This window comes from Leptopilina heterotoma, unplaced genomic scaffold (genome assembly GCF_015476425.1).
Source record: "Leptopilina heterotoma isolate Lh14 unplaced genomic scaffold, ASM1547642v1 Lhet_214, whole genome shotgun sequence".
In the NCBI taxonomy this organism is placed as follows: domain Eukaryota; kingdom Metazoa; phylum Arthropoda; class Insecta; order Hymenoptera; family Figitidae; genus Leptopilina; species Leptopilina heterotoma.
Genome location: NW_025110932.1, coordinates 1,077,473 through 1,096,142, shown reverse-complemented (window position 1 = coordinate 1,096,142; position 18,670 = coordinate 1,077,473). Strand labels below are relative to the sequence as shown.

At 28.0% G+C, this 18,670-nt stretch overlaps 2 protein-coding genes across 4 annotated transcripts in view; both read right to left on the bottom strand.

Moving 5' to 3' along the window:
* Positions 1–622: 622 nt before the first annotated feature.
* Positions 623–8,074, bottom strand: LOC122501788 (piwi-like protein Ago3). The gene is made up of 12 exons (XM_043611534.1): positions 7,765–8,074; positions 5,994–6,328; positions 5,768–5,929; positions 5,377–5,575; positions 3,548–3,861; positions 3,199–3,466; positions 2,780–3,124; positions 2,380–2,630; positions 2,102–2,255; positions 1,814–2,014; positions 1,536–1,727; positions 623–1,376 (listed from the first exon to the last, which is right to left on the bottom strand). Exons 2-12 carry the CDS (start codon positions 6,323–6,325, stop codon positions 1,047–1,049), a joined length of 2,748 nt encoding a protein of 915 aa, XP_043467469.1. The 5' UTR covers positions 6,326–6,328; positions 7,765–8,074; the 3' UTR covers positions 623–1,046.
* A 600-nt stretch (positions 8,075–8,674) lies between these two features.
* LOC122501787 (cGMP-dependent protein kinase, isozyme 2 forms cD4/T1/T3A/T3B) overlaps positions 8,675–18,670 on the bottom strand; it is a 43,466-nt gene continuing 33,470 nt past the window's right edge. For all 3 annotated transcript variants that reach the window (XM_043611531.1, XM_043611533.1, XM_043611532.1), the window contains exons 3-10: positions 15,757–15,976; positions 15,565–15,628; positions 15,228–15,400; positions 14,849–14,995; positions 11,435–11,881; positions 11,045–11,344; positions 10,030–10,092; positions 8,675–9,819 (exon numbers count right to left, since the gene is read on the bottom strand). In XM_043611531.1, coding sequence (XP_043467466.1) covers positions 9,654–9,819; positions 10,030–10,092; positions 11,045–11,344; positions 11,435–11,881; positions 14,849–14,995; positions 15,228–15,400; positions 15,565–15,628; positions 15,757–15,976 — 1,580 coding nt within the window. In that variant the 3' untranslated portion in view covers positions 8,675–9,653. The remainder of the gene's footprint in view (positions 9,820–10,029; positions 10,093–11,044; positions 11,345–11,434; positions 11,882–14,848; positions 14,996–15,227; positions 15,401–15,564; positions 15,629–15,756; positions 15,977–18,670) is intronic.

Genomic DNA, 18,670 nt, shown 5'->3' with positions numbered 1-18,670 from the left:
CCTCCCCCCATGTAACACACTGTTACATACATTAGCGCCAATTTTTCTGCTGTACATAACAAATAGCTAGACCCCCCCCTCCCCTTTATAATGTTACGTAATTTGTGAACGCTCCCTAAGGAATTAAGAAAAAAATTGAATTTTTTCTTGAATTGAAATTTATTAAAAATAATTGAATTTTTGCAAAGATTTTACTATGTAGGTAATAATAAAAATAATATAATTGTTTTGAAGGATTTTTTTTTTTAATTTTAGAATATATAATTGAATTTTTTCGAAAAAATTGAATTCTTTCATGAAATTTTCCAACAATTATTGTATTAATTAAAAATAATTTTATTATTTCGTTGGATTTATTACAATTTTAGAAAATAATTAAATTTTTTTGTGAAATTTTATTAAATTTTATTTTTTGAAAATAATTGAATTCTTGCCTTCGCATGCCAAGAATATTTACATATATTAAAATTTTTTAAAATACAAACGATAATAATTAAAATTTTTATTGAAAAAACCTTTACTTGAACAACAAGAATTACGAATATTTGTTATGTATTTTGTTCGCGTGTTTTTATTCTAAATAAGTATATCTATTGAGGTAAAGTCTGTAATAAAACTAAAGTTTTTATATCGTTTTTTATTTGCACAATTATAAGTATAAAAATACAAAAATTTGTTCGTTAACTTACAGTATAGTCTCGTATCAAATAGAGATGTTTCGCAAATAAAAATAAAAACGATTATTTAAATTAAATGACATTTTTTCATTTTACTTTACAACTTAGAGTAATCAAAAAACATATTGAACATTTCGTTCATTAATACTGTTCATCATTATAGATTGAAAAAACCAAAAAAAAAGAATTATTTTTTTCAGTTTCAATAAACTATTTCATATACTCAACGAAAGAGAATATTTAATAGACTAAATAATAAATCTTCAACTATTAATTATCATTAATAATTTCTTAAATAAACACTAATTTTAACGATTTCTTCCGTATTTAACGATTAATTATATCATAATGGAAAAAAAATCTGAAAATTTAAAGATAATATAAGTGATGAGCCAATTTTTCACTTGGTTCAATTTGAAGACTTTGGCCAACGAGATACGCTAATTTATGAGCGTACATACATGGCGCTGGTACTCTCACTGTGCCGCACCAATTGTAATAAAGGTGACATAATTTATACGTCAATCGTTGAAGATGATCAGTTTTCATGTTTGCACTGTCATGAATGATTATGTAGTGTGTGGGTGAAACAGTTCCTCGGCCCACGTGTTGAGAAATTAGATAGAAATCATAGTAATTTCTTTTAGTCACGTCGCTGTCCACAATTGTTCCTGGTGGTGGATTTTCAAGTTCTCTTTGCTAAAATAAAATAAAATAAAATAAAATAAAATAAAATAAAATAAAATAAAATAAAATAAAATAAAATAAAATAAAATAAAATAAAATAAAATCGTTTAATTAATTTTAAACATAATTTTTAGAATTAAATAAATATTTTTTTCCAATTACAATACTTACTTGAATTGCTAAAATTCTTGTATTAATTCGCTTTTGAACAATTATAATTGTCAATTTGGGAGAATAGTCCGTGCTAATGAGGGAGAAAGCTGAAAGTAACTGCTTAACTTCATACTTGGTAACTACTTCTAATTGACCATCGCCCACCCCATCGCGGTATAGGAATATTCTGTCGGGATAAAATCCATTTTTCTATGAAGGGAAAAAAAATTAGTCTTAGAATGTTGATTGATCAAGTATAGTGAGAAAGGAAAAATGAAAAATGAAAAAAATCGTACCTGATGATAAGCTTTAACAGCAGAAACTAAACATATTTTCAATAAATCAACAAGCTCCTGATTTCTGGTTTGTATACATATTTTTGAATACCAGGAAGTGAGACCTTTATCCATACTGGCCACAAAACCAGCGGCACTTCCATGCGTCACTTTTCCAGGTCCAGCATGATAGACGTCGACTCCGCATACCATACATTTATCCTACAAGTAAATAAAATCCAAATTTTATAAAGGGGAATGATAAAAAAAAAGATGTAAAATTCTTCAAATTAAAAAAGAAACACTAACAAATGGAATCTTTAAAGCCCAGAGAGCTCCACCGAGTTTACAATTAATTTGTAAAGCAATTTTTTCGACAGCGCTCTTTGTTTTCTTCGGATCCATTCCAATCGTTTTTGATAAAATAACTTGTGAAGGAACTGGCATATCCACACAGCAGAGTCTGAAAGTGAACGTTGATTAGAAAATTTAATTAATTAATTTACCAGAATAACTATACAATAAAATGAATTTATGATTACTGAAAAAATTTAAATGTTTGAAATTAATTTAGGAGAGAATTTTACTTTTTTACTGCAGCATAACGATCCTGTCGTTGAGCGGGGAAAATCAATACTACAATATCAATATTTGGCCGTATAATCTCTTTCAATTTGACCAAGAAACTTTCTGTACGATCATTTGGTAAAGCAATCATTTGTGGTTCTCTTATTGTCATGTCGACCGCCTTGCCAACAAATTTTAGAGTTTGCACAAAGTCTTTCGCCTTTTTCTCGTCTCTCTTATCAAACAAAAGACACCAAGTTTCCAAGTGAGGCTAAAAAAAAAAGAGAAATGCATTAAGGTCATGTTATTCAGTGGTCACGTGTTCCCATAGTGAAGTATATGGAGCACGTGACCACTGAATAACATGACCTTAAAAAGAAATTTCAAATTAAACTCATTTTAGAAATGAAAACTACTAACAGTGCGTAAAACTGGCATCTTCGTTGCTCCAGGCCAATTAGCTTTTGGTCCGGCCGACAATGTTTTGTTGTTTCCAAAAATTAACATTTCTGGATCTAAAGCTCTACCAGTAATTTTAATGGTATCTGCTTCCATTCTCAAACCCCAACCCGCCAAAAGTTCTCTAGTAACATCGGTTTCCTTCACTTTTGCAACAAATTTTCTAATCACATCACGTCGCGCCGATGGATTCATTCCCGTCACTTGTTGAATGTCCTTCATTATTCTAAAGTCACTGCGCATTGCGTCCGTAATTCCCGTCAAATAACAAAATTCAGGAATCAGAAGAAGCATTCTCTCAATAGTCTATTGATAAGAAACATTTTCAAGGTATTAAAAGAATAGAAGTAAGAAAAAATTGTTAACAAGTAGAAACAAACCTGTCCATCCGAAGTACGTTCTTTTGAACGATTCACTAAAAGAGGCTGGTCATAATCTTGAATAATTAAATTCCACTGTGTCTTATAATAATCGACTAGAGAAATATCTTGTCCCTTACGATTGAAACTAAATTTCGGCGATTTATCCCAAGCAATATCATCAATTCTGTAAGTTTGGTTGTTATATCTTGTAAGTACTGAAGTACCAAGCAGTTCATTAACTACTTTATCCTTGAAATTTTTCGGATCTTTTTTACTAATATCTCTCCTGTATAAGGGAATTAAAAACTTGATTATTGTAATGAAAAAATGCAAGTAAAGATAAAGTAAAAAATTGGAAAAAAATTACATGAAATCGCGAACAGTGTCAGTTCGCATAACTCGATGACTTGAATCTATGCACAATTTCAGACCACCTTCATATTCATTGATAGCCGTAACATATCCAGGCCAAATTTCCAATCGATGCTGTTGAACCACGTGTCCGCAAGCCGGATTAAACGTTTTTCGACCAACTTTCACTAACTGCAGTGCTTTCATCACACGATTTATGAGAATGTTGAAAAATGTCACATTCTCATGCATTTTTTGAGTTTTTTTAAATATTATTTGTAACCTGACTTTCGATTCATCCGCCGGATGTGTAGAATCTAATACTGTTACCTAAAAAAGTTTTCATTTAACAGAGTTGCATTATTATATTTATCTATTTATTACTCAATCATATTTCAACTTTTTGCAAATTCAACAACTGATCAATTTCTTCATGTTCAAAAAAATTCCATAAAACTTTTTCAAAAAAATTAAATCTACACAATTTTTAATTAAAAGTATGAAAAATTCAAACTTTCAAAAATTATAATTTGAAACTAAATAAATAAATAAATTTCATTTAGTAAAAATGTTTACTAATTGAAAATAGGTAGTGACTGACTTTTTACTTTTGAATTAGTAAATTTTACTATTAAATTAGTAGAAACGACTATTTATTTAGTAAAATCTGCTAGTTCGAAAGCAAAAAGTCACGAAAAAATTCTACGAGAATTCAATTATTTAAATACAAAAATAAATAATTTATTGAATAATTGAATGTTTCTTTAAATTGAACTCTCATAAAGAATTTTGGCAACAAATTTTTAAATAATTAAAATTCTTATGACGAATATTGATAAAATGTTATAAGAATAATTTCATTTTTCGAGAAATTAGATTCAAATTGCATTAAAAATAGTTGAATCACTGTAAAAAATTTGGGTAATTATGAAAATGAAGTTATTGTGAAGAGACATAAAAAATTTGTAAATAATTGAATTCCTATTAAATTTTTATTATTTATGAAAATAATTAAATATTTGCGTAGTATTATATTCAATTTTTATTTTTTTAAATAATTGAATTTTTTTGTGAAATTTTATTGAAGTAGTAGATATTAAAAATAATTGAATTTTGATAAATTATTGAAATTATTTAAATTTCTACGAAAAATTTCATTAAAAGTTTTGAAAATAATTTAATTCTTTAAAGAAATTTAATTAAAAATGTATTGACAATCATACTTAAATTCTAATAAATAAATTATAGCAAAGCTTTTTAAAATAATTAAAATTCTTATGACGAATATTGATAATAAAATTTTTAAAAATAATTTCATTTTTCGAGGAATTACATTAAAATTGTATTAAAAATAATTGAAATTCTGCCATGAGTTTTATTATTTATGAAAATAGTTGAATTCCGAAAAAGAATTAATTTGATTATTTATGAAAATAATTGAATTATTACGAAGAAATTTATAAAAAATTTGTAAATAATTGATTTGCTGTGAAATTTGTATTATTAATGAAAATAATTATATGTTTGCGTAGAATTTTATTAAATAATTGAATTATTTTGGAAAATTTGATTAAAATAGTAGGTATTTGAAATCATTGAATTGAGGAAAATTTTTGAAATTTTGCCAAGAATTTTACCATTTTGAAAATAATTGAATTTCTGCAACTATTTGTGACTGCTCCAAAATTCAATTTCTTTTAGTGCTTTTAAAATTCTTCTATAAATCCATTATAATAACTTTAGAAAACAGTTTTCAGGATTCTGATAAAAATTCCCTGGCAATCCCATTTAATTATTTTAGTATTCTAAAAAATAAAAATGAATACAATTGTAAATGTACTGTACCTCTTTTTCTAATTTTCGCGGAAGATATAATAGTGAACCATCAAAATTTTTCGTCGTTCCAATAACATTTGTGTGCTGAAGTAGTAATCTATTTCGCAAAGGACGAGAATCAATGTCAGGATTATATTTAACTTCGTACATGTTGAGTTCCTTTCCAGGCTCTATGCTCAAGTTAATGTAATTGGAAGTTAAGTGAATTCTGAAAAAATAAAATTGATTTTTTTAAGTTTTAGGTTTTTAAAAATAAAAAATTAATAATTTTTGTCATTTTAAATTCTTTGTGGTTAACTATTCTCTGAAAAAAATACATAAAAATTTAAGATGAATTAACTTGAAAAAATTAATTTTTTGTCTTTAGTTTCATGGTAAAAAGGAAATAAAATAATATTACGGTCTGCCACTTTCTCCCTGTCGCGAGACAATATCTGGTTCGGAAGATTTCGTCTCGGTGATGTTCAACGCTTCTAGAGGTGCTACAACACCAGACACATCTCGGGAAGTTGTTGATGTTGTTGGCGTTGAACCTGATGACGTTGTGGTTGTTGTTGTAGATCTGAAATGAAAAAATGTATCTTTGAAATGCAAATTTTGAGATAAAAATAATAATTTTTACGTACTTGACTGAGACCAACGAAGGAGCAGATCCTCTTCCACGACCAAATATCGATGCAACGGTCGACGACGCAGCTGTCGATTCAGGGGGTAATATGAAACTTGCTCTACCTCGACCGCCACCTAGGCTTGGTGGTGGTGGTGCTTCTTGTGGTTTAGCAGCTTCAACGGACGCAAGAAGAGAGGCAATACCCCGTCCACGTCCTATGGTTACAACCGGAGAAACATCTTGCGATTCCTTGGGTTCATCAATTGTCTCTTCAGCTTGTCTCACTTGAGCTTGTTGCTGTTTTAATCTGTCCAAGAGACTAGCTCTTCCTCTACCGGTGCCCTCCATTTTCTACAAAAGATGAAAATAAATTATTTTTATTTTAATTCTTATTACTACTTCTATTGATTAACATATTATTCAATATTGACTCTGTTATACGTTTTTTTATCGAAATGAATTTTTTATTCGTCTATACCAATTTTATATTTATTTACGTGTAAGAAATCGTCAAAGGCTTTTAGTAATTAAAAATTTGTTATTATTGATTAATTATTTTCTCCTTTATCATTTAATTTGTAATTAATCCTTTAATATAGGTAAATATGAAGAAGCGATGTTTTTAAAAGCAATTAATGCAAAACAAATAAACATCATGCAACACTGATTTAGCCCCCCTCGTAAACAAATGCGAATATGTATCATTTTTTTAAAATTATATATATATAGTATTTCCTATTTAATACAATCAAATTTTTAAATCCTTAACTTTAAAACAAAGTCACGTTCGGAAATTCTGTGAAAATGACCTTGGAATATTTTTTGTATGTTGTCAGCTTTTGCTTCATGCGTATCGTTAATAAGAAAGCGTTTTATCTCAGTTACGTTATACTTAGAGTTGCATAAAATTAACAATTAAAACGTCCCTAAAATTCTAAAGTTTATAAATGAAATTTTATTTCACTAAATAGGAACTTCTGTAAGTTTTATTTTCTTTAAAAGTATATTAAAAATTTAACTATTTACTTATGAAGGGGAAACTGCATTTACATATGTACATAAACATAGAACATTTTCAATGAGAGAAAGAAAGGAAAACACAGTAAATAGAAGAAAAACTTTGTTTTCATATGTTGTGAAGGAATGTCGTAAATTTTCCTATTAATTTTATTACTCCAAATAATTGGTTTATCAGCAAAATATTGTGATAATTATTATTACACTCTCGCATCGAAAAGAAAAAGTGTGTTTGCTTATTCTTATCTAAGACTTACATTAATAACTTGAAAGTGGATATTTATAATAATATATAATTATAATTGACTAGTAATTGAATTTATGTATGCTTATACAAATTTTTATATAAATAAACTAACATTAAGTTTTAAGAAGTAAAAAAGGTTGGATAAAATAATTTACCTTTCGGGAAATATACTAAAAAAAATTTATATACCTCTTGGTATATGTAAAAAAATTAATTGTACAAAAAAAAATGGGTACTGCATTTTGAGGTTATGTTTGAAATTACAATTTTTTTTCTTTATAATTGTCAAATAATAAGAATTTATGAAAAACAGTTAACATGTAAGATATAAATGCATCAATTGATGCAAGGAAATTATAATGTGAATTCTAATTTGTTGAAATTAATTATCGTTCACTTAATTTATCTCCTGAGCTATGTTAAAAATGAAAGAAAAAAATGAAAGAGATATTGAAAAGAAGGGAGTTTGAAACAAAATTGAATTGAATATAATAATGAAGATAATAAAATATTAATTACTTACCAATTGTATATAGTTGCCGCACTAGAAGTAAAATTGACTGACGAAATTTTCAGGACACGACACCGGTTTAACTGAATTTAATTATTCCTTTTTTACTGTTCTTTCGTTTAATATCTAAATTTAATTTACTGATAGAGACTTATTTTGAAGTGTTAATATAATCAGTTACGGGAATTATTAATGGAAGATTATTCTAATGAAAAAGCACAACTTAAAGGTGTGAGGGCCATTATGCTTCTTGTCTTGCTGCTGCTTGCTAGCACTTTCCTAGTTCGACTCAGGCTCTCAGGCTTCTTCCTACGTTCATCGTTCATGCCAGTTCATGCTTCATGCCTCTCCCCCAAAAGAAATTTCAATAATCACGTGATCACTTTTGATTTGCCAGTTCAAACTTAGTTTGCGCATGCGCGTGCATCTTGCGTGTTGACTCGCGGGAAAATTTAAATATAATTTAATTTGTAAAAATCGTAAAAAATGCAGGGAAAGAAATCTGCTAGTATTATACCATTGGGCGGCCAATAGACTTATTCTATCGGACCCCCACTACTACCTTTCAGGCGAGTAGATGCTATTAGTCCATCGCTGCATACAGTATTATTCTATGCAGAGATGTACTAATTCCATCTAGGTACTCGGCCTGAAAAGTAGTGGTGGCGTCAAATGGCATAAGTCTATTGGCCGACCAATGCAATGGTATAATACTAGCAGATTTCTTTCCGTGTGATGTACATAATATAATTCACATTAAAGACTTGATATCAGAGAAAATTAATAAATTTTAAGTATAGCAAAAGTGTAATTTAACCGAATTATTCATCATGAAAGATAATTTAATAAAAAGAATTTAATTAAAATAAAAATAAAAAATGTTTATAAACTACAATTCTATTATAAAATATGTCGTCATCAATTGTTGAATTAATAAAACTTTATTTATATAGATGTACATAATATTTCATGTATTTATAATATGTATAGTTTATTTACATGACCAAATGGTCTCAATATAATTAAAATAGAATTATGTCAATAAACTATAAAAACGAATAAAACAACAATTGGCTCATTGAATCTGCGCATGAGAGAAAAATTGATCTGCGATCGAGTATGATCGCATTTATTTATATTTATTTTTTTTATCGGAGTGCAGTGCAGATGGCAAGAGAAATTTTCATACATTTGAGCTGGCTACTTATTCTTGTGTGCAAGCGCACTTTCGTATTATACATAATAATGGCACTTGGCTTCCTAATATCTAACAAGACTCAATTACCTCCATATTATTATAAATTTTCAATTTTTTTAAATACCGAGCCTTACTTTAATTTTTACACGTTTTGTAAAAGAAAGAAAAAAAAATGTCAGTCATTCACGGTATTTAATGAGAAATTAAGAAGAAATTTTGTCATACAAAATTTCACAAAAGTTTAAAAAATATTGAGATAAATTTGTACAATTGATGTTATTCTCTTTGCGCTACATTGCCTTAAAATAGTTTCGCTAAAATGCGAGTATAAAAGGCTATACATATAATTATTTTTATCACAAGCCAGAATTTAAAATATTTATAATTATTAAAGTTTCTCTAAATTTCGATATGTATGTAATCAGTATCTAAGTGTAGAAAATTCACTTTGCAAAAATGTTTTTAATTTTTGCTTTAAAGCAGATTAATATTGAATTAGAAATTTTCGCTTCAAACAATTTTGACAACTATGAAAATGGCTACAATAATATAAAAAATTGGAAGAATATTTCTAATGACGTTTCATTTTTTAAAATATCGAAAGAAAGAAAAAAAAATCTGCATAAACTATAGTCGGTCGTTCAATGAACATTGAAATATGTGTTTTTTTTAATAAGAGAGCCTAATGGCCATTCCGAATGTGCTAGAAGTCATTGTCCCATCCTGACATATCGTCCGGAGGTGGTGGATCGGAATCTGGAGGATATTCATCGAAATTTGCTGTATCCATAGGATTTTGTACTCGTGGCATTATTGGTGGTTCCAAAGTGCGGGCCCTCAAACCTTCCCAATTAAAGCCATCGAACCATCTACAAGAAAATTTCGTTACAATTTCTAATTATTCTTCAAAATGCCATATAAATATAAAGCTTATTTTATTTAAATACCTTTCTCAACATCCTGAAGATTAGCACAACAAAATTTGTTTATTTGTTACATTCTCATTTTTTAATACAAAAAATATAAAAAATAATAATTTGAATAATTATTTAAAAAAGTACAATTACTGAAAAACATACTTGTGTTTTTGAATTTCGCTGATTCCACCCTTTTGGTAACCGAGACGCTCAGCTGGATTATCCCTGTCGCAGAGAAATAAAAAATTGAATCAATTATTTATAACAACTTTTAATAATAGCAGGGCTCGATGCAGTGAAAGTATTTAAAAATACGGACTTTACGGACCAATTACTGACAAAAAATATTACCAGTCCGAGTCAAATACGACAACATTTTACTTGAAACTACAAAATTGACAAATTTTTTCATAATTATAAAACATAAAGATATCGATATCTCCGAGTCTTTGACTCGGAGTGATCAATTTCTTCATGTTTTACAATAATTAAAAATGACCGAGTGATAAAATCATTGTTTTAAATTATAAGAATATATTATTATTACTGCAACACCTTCACAATTATTTTCATCATTTCAATTCAATTATTATTATCTAGAATTTTTAACTAACATTCTTCTTTAAATCAATTTTTCTAAATTAAGTAGTAAAAATAAATTTTAGTCAGACTTCATTTCCTATTTTTCGTATTTCTCTAAATTAAGTAGTAAAAATAAATTTTAGTCAGACATAATTTCATCAGACGGTATCTTACTTTTCATATTCTTAAATCCATTTGTTTCCAATTGAATTTTACAAAATTTCAATTATTCAGTAATTCTTCATTTACATAAAAATATATTATAAAATAAAAACATGAAAAAAATAATTTCAAGTAAAAGTGAAAAAAATCAATTGTACACGGAAAAAAATAGTGTGCTAAAAACACATGAGCGAAACTGTTGTGTATATTGCACGCACACTACCATGCGTGATTTTCTTGGAATCCATCCTATTTTCGCATGGTGCCTTAGCGAAAGTCACATGAGCCATGGCTTTTACTACAACACCATGCGAAAATAGGATGGATTCCAAGCAAATCGCGCATGGTAGTGTGCGTGCAATATACGCAACAGTTCGCTATGTGTGTTTTTAGCACACTATTTTTTTCCGTGTAGTAAAAGTAATTTACATACCGACAAAGTTTTTTGATAAGAACTGTTGCATTTCGTGTAATTGTTCGGGGAAATTCAATGGCATCAATTCCCTTGAGAATGATATTGTACGTCTTCATGGGATCAGCCCCTGTGAATGGCGGCGTTCCAGTGAGAAGCTCGAACATTAAAACCCCCAAGGACCAATAATCCGCACTGATATCGTGACCACGATTGAGAATAACTTCAGGTGCAACGTATTCCGGTGTACCACAAAAAGTCCAAGTTTTTCTTCCATTGTCCAATCGTTTTGCAAATCCGAAATCGACCAACTTTACATATCTGTGTGATAGAAAATTGAATTATTGTCTGTTTAAATAATAAAATGTGACCCCGTGCAGAAATAAACTTAATGTGAAAATGTAGATTTACCCCTGACTGTCGAGTAAAAGGTTTTCAGGTTTCAAATCCCTGTAAATAATGTTTCTTGAGTGAAGATAGTCGAAAGCTTCAACAACGCAGGCAGTATAAAATCTCGTCGTGGAATCATCAAAATGTCCTCTGTCCCTTAAAACCGTCCACAATTCTCCACCGAGGCACGCTTCCATCAACATATAAAGATACTTCCGGTCCTTGAATGTCTTGAAGAGTTTAACAACAAAATCACAGTCGGCTTCGCCCATAATTCTCTTCTCTGACATGATGTGTTGTTGCTGTCGTGTTTCGACAATTTGAGCTTTTTTCATTTGCTTTAAGGCAAATGACCTCGAACTGTCGCCGGCAATTTGCACCAACTCCACTCTTCCGAATCCTCCAACTCCCAAGGTCGCTAATGGTCTAAGATCTTGCAGTCGAAGGTCTCTGAATTCTTCATTAAATCTAAGGAGAGAGAGAGAGAGAGAGAGAGAAGAATTAGTATTCAAATTTTTCTTTCCTGACTGAGCAAAATACGTATATGACAAGAAAATTACATTTTCAGTTCCATTTTTTTAAAACATTTCAAATAGAAGCATGGTAAAAATTGAAATACACAGGCAATTGAGAATGAGTGATTTATAATAAATAAAAAAAATAAGATATAGGTCGTACGAGTGTAGAAATTTAGATTAGTTATATTATTTAAAATGCGCGTGAATCCCGATGACCGTATCAGTTTAATGATCATGAATTTCTTTACAATTTATGTTAGAAAGTAGAAACTGCAAGTGAATCGGAATATGTAATCGGAGTAAAACGCTTGTATACAACGACTTGGCAATAAACTCACTATATACTTGCAATTGTAATTTCATAATTATCACTGACTATCTTATAACTAATTTCTGCTCCTATTTAAAAAAAAATTAACCCTTGTTATTTACGCTATTTTCTTCAAGAAATTAATTTATCCTAAATATTAGTAAAAGTTGAGAAAAAAGGTGAAATTTATTATGTTGATTGGAATAATTTGCGTTGATACTCTTCTCCGAAAAAAAGCAAAGGCATATTCAGGGTTGCCACAAAAATTTAATTTTCATTAATTGTAAAATTATTCAAAAACACCAATAACTTTATTTTTAAATAAATATGCCATCATTATTATAAATAATAAAATGATGAAATCATTACCTATTTTGTATTATATAAGAATATTATTATTATTATTATTATTATTATTATTTTTAAATAAAATTCTTCTTTAAACCAATTATTTTTAATTATTTTGTTAAAAAGTTCTTCTTGAGAATTTTCAAATCCATTTGTTTACAATTCAATTTTACGCTAAATTTCGATTATTCGGAAATTCTTTCATTAAGGGCATTTGAAAGCTTCTAAAGCTTGAACTAAGAAAAATTTTTGAAAATGATTTTATTATTTATGAAAATAATTAAATCCTTGAATGGAATTTTAAAATTTATGAAAAAAATTGAATTACTACAAAGATTTTAATGCCACATTTCAAAACATTTGATTTTTTCGATAAAATTTATGCAAATTTATTTTAAATAATTGAATTCGTGTGAAATTTTTACTTTTTTGGAAAATAATTGAATGTTTGTGTAGAATTTTATCAAAATTTTTGTTTAATAATTGAATTGTTTTGGAAAATTTTAATAAATTAATAGAATATTAAAAATCATTGAATTAGAAACAATTTTTGAAAATAATTGAAATTTCGACATGGATTTTATTAAAATTTTTGAAAATATAATTAAATTCTTGTGAGGAATACTATTATTTATGAAAATAATTTAATTTTTCAATGAATTTTATTAAAATTCCTGAAAATAATTGAGGGCTCGGATCGAAGAACCGATATGACGCTTCGCAATGTTCTTTGCGTTTACAAGCGTCGGTTCTTCGATCCGAGCCCTCAATTGAATTTTGGCGAAGGATTTTGCTATTCATTGATAAAGATAATTGAAATATTGACCATTTTTTTTAGATTGTTTGAAAATAATTGGAATTTTGCGAAGAATTTTATTAATTTTGCAAATAGTTGAATTCTTATGATGAATATTTGTTATTTATGAAAATAATTGAATTTTGCAATGGATTTTATAAAAATTCCTAAATTTTTTCCTAAATTTTGCGATTTATAAATTTAATTGAAATGTTGACGAGAATTTTCTTTTTAATTTTCGAAAATAATTGAATTTCTGGAAAGAATTTTGATATTTATTAAGATAGTTGAATTCTTTCAAAGAATTGCGTTAAAATTTTATTAAATTGAAACTAATTTCAATAGAATTGAAATTAAAATTTTTCAAAAAAAAATACTCGGTTAAATGATTTATAAGTAACAGGGATGGCAACTGAAATTTTATCGGTTTCGGTTTCTTCTTTTCTGTATTCTTCTGAAAAAATTCGGTTTCGGTATTTCTGTTTTGGTTTTTTTTTCAAAGAATTAGGGTTTCGGTTTTTAATGTAAATAATTACGGTTCCGGTTTCTTGTTTTCGGTTTCTTAAAAATTTCGATTTTTTGGGTTAAAGGTTTCGGTTTTTCGGTTGTTTTCCCAGGACAATATATGAATGAAAATATTTGTGTGCACCTAATTAGCTAAAAATTGGTCCACTAGTGTATTTTTACAGGATGATCACAAATAATTATTTAAAAAAAATTGTTTTCTAATTTATTTTCAATAAATTTTTTTTAATTAATTATTTGTAATCTGCAAATTTGGTTCCTCTACTTATTATTTACAATATTAGACATAGGTACCATACTTAAATATTATCGGTTTCGGTTGCCATCCCTCTGATAAGTAATAACTTTATGGTAGTTCTTCAATAGAATTAAGTTATTTAAAATAAATTATTGTCAGAAATAGAAAAAATTGAAGGTATTTTTTAGAATTCGTGGTAATTTCATAGTTTATGAGGCAAACAAAAAGACACAAAAATTGACAAGTTTCTTATAAATTCTAAACATTTCATTTCGATTCCAGTTCTTTTAATAAAAATCCCAGACTTGTAGCAACCCTGATATTATAATGTAAACTAGTCTAACAAATCTTTTTTCTCATCATGCAATATTAGAGAACTTACTTTTTTAAACCCCCCAGCAGATTAACGTCCCATCCTTGTGTGTCAGACGTGAAACACAATTTTTTTTTCTAATTTTAATTAAGACTGGGATAAATTTATTTCCATCAATTGCAATATTTCATGCGAATGCAAAACTTGCTATTTTAAAAGGTCAAATTGGGAATTGCAATTTTTCATTAGGAACTTTCACACCTTTAAGAGTTTAAAAATTTTTGAAAATCAATCATTTATTCTATAAATCTAGCCTTGAAACTATTTTTTCTTTTCATTTCAAGGGTTCTTATCAGTAACTATTAATTTGTTACTTTAATTATTTACCTTCTACGTTCAACTAGCTCGTCTTTGTATCGTGTCCTGATCTCATCTAAAGACGAAATAAGTTGATTGAATGTTTCTCGATCGATTACGAGACAACTCACACCATCTGGATCATCTGCTATTATATTTGCTGTCCTAAGGTCATCTCTGAAAATTGAATTATTACATTATAAATAATAAATTAAATTAAATGCATTGCTCTTTAGGGTGAAAGAAAATTTTAGTTTCAGTCTATTTAAAGCACAAGAAAAAAATGTCGAAAGAGTATAAATTTTTTTACATTAAATTAGCAAACAAATATATATATATATATTCTATTATGGAATTGAATGTAAAAAATATTAATAGAAAATGTGCATTGATGAATGCATAAACTGACCCTTGAAGTGCTTTCTCGCCAAAAAAGTCGCCTTTTCCCAAAGTTCTAATATATTTTTCATCTGTTGTGTCGGGTTGTTTCATTGTCACCCTCACTTGCCCCCTGCTTATTATAAAGAAAGTGTCACCTCTTGCTCCTTGTCTAATTATATAGTCTCCATGATTATAAAACGTCTGAAACACGAGGAAACGATTTTCTTAATTACAAATGTGTACAAATTTTATAATATACTAGATAAACAATTTTCATATTTCCAAAACTTTATTCTTTATGGGGATTTTCATCTTTATTAAGTAATTAATTTCTTTAATATAATTTTTAATAAAACGATGCTTACCTCTTCTAAAACGTCAGATATTTTAATGAGAGTTTCTTCCGGAAGATTCTTGAAAATAGGAACACTGAAAGAAAACAATTATTGTCTTTCTTGTAGAATATAAATGATAAAATATATAAGACTGTCGAACCTTTAGGGCCTCTTTTTGATTAAAGAAAAAGAAAAAGATAATTAATTGTTTTTGCAATATACCTTTTAAGGAAATCCGTATATTCTGCTTGTCTCGAAAGACCAGTTCTCATCATGATTGTTTGGAAACATTGTCGATCAATGGCCCACAATTGACAATCGGTTGCTGCTGTTATTGTTGCTGTCCTTTTACAATTATAAAGAATGGCTAATTCACCTAAAACCTTTCCAGGCGCTAAGGTACTTAAATATTTTCCGTCTCTAGAAACTTCCACCTTGCCCTCTGAAAGAAAATTAAAAAATAACCATTTTAATTTCATTCCATAAGTATATATACATATATGTTTCAAATATTCTTTTACTTTTTAAACGCATTAAATAAAAATTGTACTAATAAAATACCTATTTAATTAAGTATAATTCAAATTCAATTTATATTTCGCTGGGCATTATTTTAATATTTATTTCGAAAGAAATAAACTGTGCAGATTTTAAAAATGAAGAAAAATTTAATTTTTCAGATGTTGCGAATTAATGGATTTAAAATTAACTGCTAGAACATGAAATGAAAAGATTTCATTCTATTTTTATAATTAAAATAGTTATATTGTAGTTCAGTTACCTACTAATTACTTTTATTTAGGTTTACATAAAAGATTATTAAAACGAAAGCTAAATCGCCTTCAATTCAATCGAAGAAAACTTGTATTCAATCACAGAACCACCAACACTTCGAGGGAAGTGCATTCTGGTGTATAAATGTTTAGCCTCATTATTAAAAAAATAACAGCGAATAACAGCGATTGCTTAAATAATATATGATGAAAGTGACGAAACATGAACGCTTTTTTAGATGTCCAAAGGATTTTTTTGACAGAGTATAATTAGTAAATACAAAGAGGATTTAGCTGTAATTCTGAAGACAACATCATGAGACCCAATCGAAATGGAGTTATGAGGACATTATTTTTGCTAAAAACTTTTCTATTGGATTGGTTAATTTGATTAGTGCAGGACGAAATAGAAATTTATGGCTATTCGGTGGCACTGGTCCTTGTCGACTTGTACTGAAAACAATAAGCAACACTTGTTGGGTGAAGAATTCTTCTTTATTCTACTATTAGGTTTAATTTCGTATATAGGTGAAAGTTCTGCGATCTCGCAAGCGGAATCATGCCTTGAAATTCTCTTTGCATAAGAATCAACTTATCCTCTTCTAACAATCAGAGTACTTGTATACACATGAATGTATAAATTCAACCTTTCTATGTTCCTATTTTATGGTCGTCTATAATTAAAAATTCAAGTTAACCACCACTTAATTATTTGACGATTGAGTGATAGAATCATCCTTATTATAGAAAACTCTATGTTTTAAAAACTTTAACTAAAATTTGCTCACACATTGCATCGTGAATAATTAATATGTATTTTAAAAACATTTTAATGCAATTAGTTTGAGATTATAATATTGCTAAATATATAACATTCTTTTTCACTCCATTCTCTGGCTTTCTACACTATTTATAAATTATTGTAATGAAAATTATATCATTCTAGAAATTCCTTCAAGAGTACGTTGCATTTTAATCATCAGTATTAATGCTCTGATGGTCGTCGACGATTATAGCAACAGGTTTCCACATTTCCCACGATAACTATATTTATTATTGCCCACAAATCTATTATGTACGCAGAATAATAGTGAAATTGTCTAAAAAGACTTAAAATTAAAAAATATAACAATACCTAATTGACTTTAAATTAATCCAATTAAAGAAAATAACACTCATTTTCTTCGAAACAAAGCAATTAAAAATTAAACTTTATTTGACCGATTTTTATTTTTTTAACTGAAAAATGTAACACGAATGTAATTTATTTTTTATACTTGAATAAAATTCAAAGTACATTATTATCAATGTTAATTGCATAAAAAACACTTTTTAAGTAAAGTTTAATAAATTTTCGATTAAGTTTCTGTGAAACTATATATCATACTGAAAGTTGTAAGAATCTTAAATTTTTTTGCGCATTTAAAACTCGCATAAGTAAAAATATTTTGAAACATTGTCAAGTCCGGTTCGACTGCGAAATGAGAGTTTCAAAAGGACAAATAGGGAATGTCCACGCAATGAATTGCTTTCACATCCTGACACAGGACTTGTTTATAGACACAAAGGCATTGTGATTCATTGATATTTATTTAGCAGACTACCTTAAAATCCTCGTCAAAATCTTCCAAACATCAATTACTTAATTGAAAATTGCTAAAGACAGAAATAAAAGGAGAGAAACTTTTATTCATTGAAAATAGAAAATGAATGTATAGCAACAGAAAAAGATAAAATTGGAGAGAAAAGATGAAGTGAAAATACGATATTGCTTCTATCAAAGGTTAGTCAAACATACTATATAGTTAATGCTCCGCGACTGAACATAATATCTTCAACCCACGTTATAAATAATATTTTAATCCCCCATTAACCGCGCAATAGAATCGCAAGCGCCAGATTACAAATACAAGGTTTTTTCCTCGGTTGTTTCAGTGGCTGCGTGTGGAGCGATTAATGATTTATGAATTAACATGTATAATATGTATATATATATATAAATCAAAAGAAAAAGAGAGAAAACTTGAAGATGATGTGCTGAGAATTTGATAATTTCTATTTATATGCGATTTTGTTTCATACAACTATCAATGATGTTTGAGGCAGTGTCTCTGGCGACTGCCATTCAAAGAACACATAGTAATCCCTTTATTACAAAAATGAATTTTATTTTGAGACAAAAATCTTTGCGTTATAGTCTTAAATTAAAAATGTTACTTTTCATATATTAGAAGAAAATATTTTTTTCAGTTTGTTATAGAAAATATTGAGGGAAGAGAGACAATAATTTATTTTAAAAGTAAAAAACATTCTTATAAATAGAACAGTGGCCACATTGTAAGAAATATATCAGTTTTAAAGAC

Coding starts and splice junctions, on each gene's coding strand:
- LOC122501788 (XM_043611534.1), bottom strand. CDS start 6,325: ATGGAGGGCACCGGTAGAGGAAGAGCTAGTCTCTTGGACAGATTAAAA. Junction 5,576..5,767: donor CAGGGAGAAAGTGGCAGACC/GTAATATTATTT, acceptor TTATTTTTTCAG/AATTCACTTAACTTCCAATT. Junction 3,125..3,198: donor AACGTACTTCGGATGGACAG/GTTTGTTTCTAC, acceptor TCTTATCAATAG/ACTATTGAGAGAATGCTTCT.